At 46.8% G+C, this 9,356-nt stretch overlaps 1 protein-coding gene across 7 annotated transcripts in view; it reads left to right on the plus strand.

The window, feature by feature from the left end:
- The window catches only part of LOC135512859 (nuclear factor 1 C-type-like), a 122,062-nt gene that overhangs the window by 93,923 nt on the left and 18,783 nt on the right, over positions 1 to 9,356 (plus strand). For 4 of the 7 annotated variants that reach the window (XM_064935316.1, XM_064935313.1, XM_064935315.1 and 1 more), the window contains 4 exons: positions 3,001 to 3,124; positions 3,725 to 3,849; positions 6,692 to 6,802; positions 7,676 to 7,920. In XM_064935316.1, coding sequence (XP_064791388.1) covers positions 3,001 to 3,124; positions 3,725 to 3,849; positions 6,692 to 6,802; positions 7,676 to 7,920 — 605 coding nt within the window. The remainder of the gene's footprint in view (positions 1 to 3,000; positions 3,125 to 3,724; positions 3,850 to 6,691; positions 6,803 to 7,675; positions 7,921 to 9,356) is intronic. The other 3 variants (XM_064935317.1, XM_064935318.1, XM_064935319.1) reach the window with 2 other exon arrangements.

Here is a 9,356-nt window from a genome sequence, read left to right on the forward strand (position 1 = left end):
ATGGTTATTCCTTTTTGGCCAGAGTTTCCTGTAAGGTGCAGGTGAAGGACTTTCTACACTGGAGATCCATGAATCCTCCCTTTGTCTTGTGTTCCCCAGCGTCTCGGTACAGTGTATGAGTCAGGGAGAGATTGATTGCCTGGGGATCTGTAGTGACGCCATCCCACTGTTAATAAGCGTACCTGCCCTAACAAATGGGACATTATTCTCCGAGCTCACTGTCGCCCCGCGGCTCAGTACAGTATAGTACACACTAGCGTAGTATACTGCAACAACATCTCTGTTCACTCCAACCTGAACACAGCACTGTAGCAGGCAGCCATTAATGCACATGGCCATAGAAATGACATTAGTGGAAACCTGAGAGGGGAAATGGGGTAAATGCTGATAGATGGCTGCTACATCCTCATACTGTTGTCCTGAGAGTTGAAGTGCAGTAGCAGACTGCAGCTGGGATTGTCCACTTTTTGTAACCTCTCGCTCGACGTCAATAAAACGAAGGAGCTGATCGTGGACTACAGGAGACAGCAGAGAGAGTACACCCCCATCCACATTGACGGGACCACAGTGGAGAGAGCCCAAAGCTTAAAGTTCCTCGGCGTACACATCACTGAGGACCTGAAATGGTCCCTCCACACTGACAGAGGGGGGTGCGGTCAGTCCAATGCATCATCGGAGGCACACTGCCTGCCCTCCATCTACAGCAGCCTGCTTCACAGGAAGGCCAAGAAGATCATCAAGGAACTCAGCCACCCAAGCAATTACCTGTTCACCCCGCTACCACGCACCGGTTTGAGTGTGCCAAGAACTGCAAGCTGCTGGGTTTTTCATGCTCAACAGTTTCCAGTGTGTATCACCACCCAAAGGACATCCATCCAACTTGACACAACTGTGGGAAGCATTGGAGTCAACATTAGACAGTATCCCTATGGAATGCTTTCGACACCTTGTAGTTTAGGCGCCAACAAATTTAGGCTGTTCTGAGGGAAAAATGAGATGTAACTCAATATTAGGAAGGTGTTCTTAATGTTTTGTACAGTGTGTGTATGTATGTGTATGTACGTATCAGACAAAAGTTTGGACACACCTTCTCATTCCAGGGTTTTTCTTTATTTTTACTATTTTCTACATTGTAGAATAATGGTGAAGACATCAAAACTATGAAATAACACATATGGAATCATGTAATAACCAAAAAAGTGTTAAGCAAATTAAATAGATTTTAGATTTTAGATTCTTCAAAGTTGCCACCCTTTACCCTGATGACAGCGTTGCACATACTTGGCATTCTCTCAACCATTTTCATGAGGTAGTCACCTGGAATGCATTTCAATTAACAGGTGTGCCTTGTTAAAAGTTCATTTGGGGAATTTCTTTCCTTCTTAATGCATTTGAGACAATCAGTTGTGTTTTGACAAGGTAGGGGTGGTATACAGAACATAGTCCTATTTGGTAAAAGACCAAGTCCATATTATTTCAAGAACAGCTCAAATAAGCAAAGAGAAACGACAGTCCATCATTACTTTAGGACCTGAAGGTCAGTCAATATAGAAAATTTGTAGAACTTTCAAGTTACTTCAAGTGCAGTCTCAAAAACCATCAAGCGCTTTGATAAGACTGTCTCTCATGAGGACCGCCACAGGAAAGGAAGACCCAGAGTTACCTCTGCTGCGGAGGATAAGTTCATTAGAGTTACCGGCCTCAAATTGCTGCCCAAATAAATGCTTCACGGAGTTCAAGTAACAGACACCTTTTCAGAAGAGACTGCATGAATCAGACCTTCATGGTCGAAGTGCTGCAAAGAAACCACAACTAAAGGACACCAGTAAGAAGAAAATACTTGCTTTGGCCAAGGAACGAGCAATGGACATTAGACTGGTAGAAATCTGTCCTTTTGGTCTAGTCCAAATTTGTGATTTTTGGTTCCAACCGCCATGTCTTTGTGAGACGCAGAGTAGGTGAACGGATGATCTCTGCATGTATGGTTCCCACCGTGAAGCATGAGGGGAGGTGTGATGGTGTGGGGGTGCTTTGCTGGTGACACTGTCAGTGATTTATTTAGAATTCAAGGCACACTTAACCAGCATGACTACCACAGCATTCTGCAGCGATACACCATCCCATCTGATTTGCGCTTAGTGGGTCTATCATTTATTTTTAAACAGGACAATGAACCAACACACCTCCAGGCTGTGTAAATGCTATTTTACCAAGACGGAGAGGGATGGAGGGCTGCATCAGATGACCTAACCTCCACAATCACCCGACCTCAACCCAATTGAGATGGGATGAGTTGGACCGCAGAGTGAAGGAAAAGCAGCCAACAAGTGCTCAGCATAGGTGGGAAGTCCTTCAAGACTGTTGTAAAAGCATTCCAGGTGAAGCTGGATGAGAGAATGCTAAGAGTGTGCAAAGCTGTCATCAAAGCAAAGGGTGGCTACTTTGAAGAATCACAAATATAAAATAAATGTTGTTTTATTTAACACTTTGGTTGCTACATGATTCCATATGTGTTATTTCATAGTTTTGATGTCTTCACTATTATTCTACAATGTAGAAAAACCCTTGAATGAGTAGGTGTGTCCAAACTTTTGACTGGTACTGTATATATAAATTCCGGACTGTGACGTTGCTCGTTCTGATATTTCTGGATTTCTTTCTTTTTACTTTTATGGATTATTTGTGTATTGTTATGTATTGCTAGGTATTACTGCACTGTTGGAGCTAATCTGCGTACACAACCAATAAACTTGGATTTGATTAGATTTTTGGAGGCTTTTCTTGTTCTTACAGAGAAGTATACACAGGTATAACACAATATGTTTGCTCACAGAGCGACACACTTCTTCAGCTGCGTTGTGAGTGAGCTTGAGGATGGTGTTATGTCATTTATGTAGGTATTTGAGTATCATTCCATAGATAATTGATGTCTAATTGAAAGTGTGGTACAGTGTGTGTTCCTCCCCTGACTGACCTGTCCCCCCTGTGTGTTGTGTGCAGCTCCGGTGGTGACGGGGGCAGGCCCTAACTTCTCTCTGGGAGAGCTGCAGGGGCATCTGGCCTATGACCTTAACCCCTCAGGGGTGGGCATGAGGAGAACCCTGCCCAGCACCTCCTCCAGCGGGTCAGTACCCAGCCCCAAAACACACACACACATACACACCTAGACTGGAAATGAATATACTGCATATAGTTCAAATAGACAAAACACTCAGTTTGTTTGTACTCTACCCTGCAAATAAACTCACATTTAGAGTGCATGTTAGAATACATTCCATATTAACAAGAGCCTTGCGTAAGTGAATGGCTGGATGTGCAACCACTTGGCAGATGACAGGAGGACTGTATGGTTGTTTTCATTGGTGCACAGAGAGCAGTATCCTGGTGTTGAATGCACAACACCTTCACTACAGTGACAATGGCTGTTCCTCGTGTGATTTATCTGGGCATGTGCAACACTGCCAAAACACAAGCTGTGACTTATTGTCTTATATTTCACTGTAAACGTCAAGTAAAGCTGGGACAAACTGAGAGCGTAAATAACTGGTTTACCTGAGAATCCTGGAGCTGCTCAGTTTCCTCCCGGCCGTCTCCAGGTTGCCGGTGTTGACCCACTTGTGTACTGTGCGTGTGTACATACTTTATACACAGTTTTGAACTGTCAATATGTCACATTGCCTTCCCCTTATTTACTCCTCCTTCTCTCCCTTTGTGTGACATCCAGGAGTAAGAGGCACAAGTCGGGCTCCATGGAGGATGATGTGGACACCAGTCCTGGGGGGGAGTACTACACCTCTCCCAACTCCCCGGCTAGCAGCTCCCGCAACTGGCAAGAGGATCTGGAAGGAGGTGAGCGTCCCCTTTGGGCTTCCACACCAACTCTTAGCTATTATGTAGTTTTGACAAGGACAGTGCTTATTGCTCATCAGTTAGTACAAACTCATGATGTCATGCTGAGGACACTGGCTATCCTCCAACTCTTCAGTAATTACAAACGGTGACTCAGTTCTGGTGTCCCTCTTAAATGTTCCTCATTAGGGCTGTCGAGAAACATCAACTCATACTTTTCATAATCACAGTAGGGAAACAGCTGAAATATCAGGCCATACTTTCACTTCAGTTGCCTTGAAAGCCACTGACACAGTGCAAAAGAGAAAATGATAAATATATGATGTTATCAACAGAAAGTACGCAGCTTCAAATTTCCCAAATTGAGCCTGAAGTCGTAATTAATCACTGAACCAACATTTTTTGTGAAAGTCTGCAGAAAGCCAAGTGGCCCAAGGTACATTGGAGCAGTATCCACAGATGCAACGTCGCAGTAGCTACCTTCTTGCTTTCCTCTCACTTCAGGTTCACCTATCAGTTTGCTAGTATGGAATAATATTCCTAACAAAGATTTTTAGCAAATGGAAAAGCTCCTGTGGATCTCTCATCTAGATACAAGCAATCGTTTCAAGCTGATTGTATAAAGCAGTATTTTAAATATCGAAATGACATGTGCCTTTCTCATGGTCTTGTACAGTATGACCCTCATCCCCCAACAACACTGGCCTGGTTCTGGTAAAAAATAGGATGAGTAGGTTACAACATGCACAGTGTGGTCCAGTGGTTGAGTGAGTGAGTGTGGGACAGAATAAGTGGTCAGGTAGTGGGTGTGCTGAGTGAGTGGGGCCTGCTGACTGAGTGCACTACACGTGTGTACGAGCCACGAGGCAGCTCTCTAACCATGGGTTGGCAGCAGTAAGTGGGAGGAGGATCAGCATCTTTACAACAGAACTGTTATCTGAGTGTTTAACGCACTGTGTGTTGTTCTACCAGGGGGGTTCTCGGTCTCCCATATGATCTAATGCTGTTAAACTGTGGTGGACTCTTCACGCTACGCTAATAGAGTGTCCAGTGGCCTGTAAAGGGCCCTGGTGGCGTGTCTGGGGGCTTTGTGGTGCTATTAACCAGAGTGGCCCCGGCTGGGCCCCGGGCTCCAGGAGGGCCCCACGATACAGGGACCCTGATGCTGACACCCGAGCTGTGGAGGTCAATAGAGCAGAGCTGGCCCCGACCCCGTCAGAGACCCTGCAGGAGTCTGGCCCAGCCCTCCTCGTGTCGTGCTCACTCTCTTCCTGTCTAGACAGCTCTAACGAACTCCTCTTTAACAACCCCTTCGGATGATCGCTCTGAGATGGTAGAGGTGGTCTGGGGAAGCTTGCCCCTATACTAGGAGAAGCTTGCCTCTATACTAGGGGAAGCGTGCCTCTATACTAGGGGAAGCGTGCCTTATACTAGGAGAAGCTTGCCTCTATACTAGGGGAAGCGTGGTCTATACTAGGGGAAGCGTGCCTCTATACTAGGGGAGGCGTGCCTCTATACTAGGAGAAGCTTGCCTCTATACTAGGGGAAGCTTGCCCCTATACTAGGAGAAGCTTGCCTCTATACTAGGGGAAGCGTGCCTCTATACTAGGGGAAGCTTGCGTCAGTTTGTAGCCGGGCGAATGGATTGGAAAGGGTAATGCCTGGCCTCCTGTAGAGCTGTGGTTTGACCCCTGTCTCAGGTCACCAACACTACCAACTCTCATTTAAGGAGGTTACGGTGTAAGCCGCACTTAACCATTGATTAGATTACATCTCGTACTCTGTAGACTTTGTTCAAAAGATATATTCTCAAGATATTGTAATGTAAATATTGATGTAATGTGTCACGACACTAGATAGATGTGTGGGTTGGCCTAGACCCTTGAAGACTGAGCTGAGTGGTCAGTCAGATTAGTGTGATCAGGTAATTAGCGTCAGTGCTGTAATGGCTGCCCTTGCCTAGCCCCCAGCACTAAGCCAGACCTGCATGTTTATCCTATGAGCAAGTCTCCCGTTGAACCTCAGCTTGCCCTCTGACATTCCTGAAAAGCCCTGGTGTACTCACTCCACTCTGAGACAGAGGGCTGGGGCAGAGCAGGGGAAGAGGAAGCTGTCAAATAAGGCATTCCCCTCGCTCTCTTCCTCCCTCTCTCTCAATCTCTTTCTCAGAAAACAATTAGAGCGAGGGGTATACATGTATAATGTGTGAGAGAGAAACCTCCGTCACTCCATGACTGACTCCCTCTGTACAGTATCACAGTAAGAACGTGTGCTCCACCACTCCTAAGAAGGAAACAAAGAGCTGTGCAATGTTAATACCCTAATGTATAACAGGCCTGAGCTTGGTGGAGTAAGGGTTCCTCACGCACATTCTGTGTGCGATAGCAAACTAAACACGGAGGAGGAGGAGGAGGAGGAGGAGGAGGAGGAGGGTTGCACCCTGCCAGTAATACCACTGCAACAAAGATGCATTTGTTTAGCACATCTAAGCAACTCTGGTATCAGGCACTGCAGGCCTCTTGGGAATGTGAGTGATCTACCTAGACTAACCGGATTTGGGGTAGACCTGACCAAAACATAACATTGATTCTGATCCTGTTGTTTCCTCTCAAATGAGGAAGTTAGTTGGGAGCCCATGTGCTCACTGCAATGTGCTGCAGCACTGAGGACTTACTGGGTCGCGTCAATGCACCCTGCCACCCTGTGGTGAGTTACTGTAATTACAAAAGCCATGCAGTAGCAGATTCAATTAGGCAATTAAATGTAGGGTCTTTTCAAGAGCATTTGTATGATGGGAGTCCTAGTGGCATCAGTAACACCCTCTGTGTGTCTCTGTGTCCAGGCATGTCCCCTGGAGTAAAGAAGACAGAGATGGACAGCCCGTCTCCTCAGGAGAGCTCCCCACGTCTCGGCTTCACACAGCACCACCGGCCCGTCATCGCAGTGCACAGTGGTCAGTACACACACTCTTATGCACATCACGTTCACAGGAGACGTCTTGTCACTGTTGCCACAATCCATCACCCTCACACATGCACGTCTCCAAGGATGGGAATCGTTTATAAAAATAAATAAAAATAGCAAAAAAAGTCTGAACTGTCAATAAAAAAAGAGATGACGTGTCGCGCTTCTCCACAGCGAAGATTCCTTATGTCTCGTGCTGTAGGGAGGTTCAACAGCAACACGATCTACGTAGTTCCACATTCTTAATGTCTGGATCTGTTGAGCCTGATGTAGGCACTGACTGCAGGCATTATGCTTTCAACAAGATCAGCTTCCTTTCAGGCAATGCATTATTTGAGGTTTTAATTGAACATCCCGTGAACACGTTCTGGCAGATCATTTGCTGTGGAGTCAATGGAGAGTAATCGATGGGCAGGTATTGTTCCCCAGCCAAACGTTTGCTGGATGATGCATGAACAATTAAAGCCGCTGTTAAAATGAATTGGTCGTGCATCCTCCTATGTTCTGCTAAATTAGCGCGTGGTGCTGATTAGAGTTGCCGTACTAAATGTGAAACACAAACTCTTGCAATAGGTACTGTACCAAAGGAGAGTCATTTCATGACATGTATATATCACTTTCCCCCGTGAGGAGTGGTTGTATTAAAGTCGCTGAGTGTAGAGAATTGCACTCACACGGAATTATATAATTTTGTTTTGCAGAACCACACATCTTTCAATGTCACTTTTATTATCTCAAGCATACCATCATTTTGGAGCGTGAACAAGTACCCTTATTCAAATATTTTCTCTCTTTGTCTCCATCTCTCTCGTTCTTTCTCTCCCTCCCTCTCTTTTCTCCCTGTCTCTCTCTCTCTGTGCAGGGATCTCTCGGAGTCCGCACCCCTCCTCGTCTTTGCACTTCCCCACCACCTCCATCCTGCCCCAGTCCACCTCCTACTTCCCCCACACCGCCATCCGCTACCCGCCACACCTCAGCTCCCAAGACCCGCTGAAGGACCTGGTCTCCCTGGCCTGTGACCCGTCCAACCAGCAGCCCAGCCCAGTGAGTCCAGCCCATCTAACAACTCTAACTAAGGCCCAGAGTTTGTCCTGGTCAGGTCATGTGGTCAGTAAAACTCCTGACCCTACTCATTACTCACTGTCATTCTAGATAGGAGTAGAACCCAGCAGCGCCAGGTTACAACTGAGCCAGCCACCAATACTGTCACTCATTGATGTGCAGAGAGAGGCGGCATTCAGTTCACCATGCTTAATGTATTCATCTAGTAGAACCTGTACTAATGTGACATCATGTCGGGCTGTGATCTCATGGCCAGCTTTTTAGTTTGACGTCATGTTAAGGGAGTTCACTCACTCGGGTATATTTCCCAGAGGGAATGTATTATACGTTTGAGTGGTTTATTCAGAGAATTGTGCTATTGCCATTTGTCATTTAGATTCACCTAATCGTTTGTTTGCTATTGAATTCCTTCATGCTTCATGTTTCCGATATTGTCACCCTGTCTCAGATGGCCTGGTCCCCTGTGAACGGTATGATATGCCATTTCTTTCCCATATTCTCCCCCTCCGTGGTCTTTACTGGCCAGGGGATCCTCTACTGGAGGTGGTGTAACCTGAGAGAGAAGCAGCCCCAGCCGTGCAGGAACATAGTAAACAGGTTTTCCTCACGTAGCTGCTACTCTTCCCCCCTGCTCCGGACTGCAGACTCTCCGTGACTCTCAGAACAATTAACACTCACCGTACTGTGTCTTTAAACATGACAAAGGAGAAAGGGGCAACAATTCCATAGATCTGAAGCCATAAAATCATTGTAATCACTGGGTTTTAGCCAACTTCTTAGATTATAGTTGTTCAATGTATTGGCTGCCTGGTAGTACAGCGGTTGTGAATCCCCTGTCACAGAGAGGAAAATAAGCCCGGAGACTTCCTGCTCTGTTTAGACTCAGCCTGCTGGCCCTGGGACCAGCCCAGATCCTCAGACATGGTTATACTCATTATCCACATATGACACACAGCTGAGAGGACCTGCCACTGCACCGCATGCAAATGACCCCCCTCCCTGCTTCAATAATGCCGGCATTACAAGCCAGGTTGCTCAACGAAGCTGCTGTACTGTTTCTGTTTTCACTTGGAAAGGAGTGGAGGGAGAAGGAGATCCCTGTACGTCTCTAGCGGTGCTGCTGAGGTTGGCAGAGTGCACGGGTCTGGCGCAGGCAGCTCACAGACGAAAGAGGAGAGACATTTATCAGGAGTGCCCCCCAGCAGCAGCCACGCTGGGCTCTGCTCAGCCCAAACTGCAGAGTCATTGAAATTCCCCCTGCTGCAGTGCGACTGCAGCCAGGCAGTCACAAAGGACGAGCGCATGGGACCACAATGGAGTTGACTACAAAGGACGAGCGCATGGGACCACAATGGAGCTGACTACAAAGGACGAGCGCATGGGACCACAATGGAGTTGACTACAAAGGACGAGCGCATGGGACCACAATGGAGCTGACTACAAAGGACGAGCGCATGGGACCACAATGGAGCTGACTACAA

Source organism: Oncorhynchus masou, chromosome 24 (genome assembly GCF_036934945.1).
Source record: "Oncorhynchus masou masou isolate Uvic2021 chromosome 24, UVic_Omas_1.1, whole genome shotgun sequence".
Lineage (NCBI taxonomy): Eukaryota > Metazoa > Chordata > Actinopteri > Salmoniformes > Salmonidae > Oncorhynchus > Oncorhynchus masou.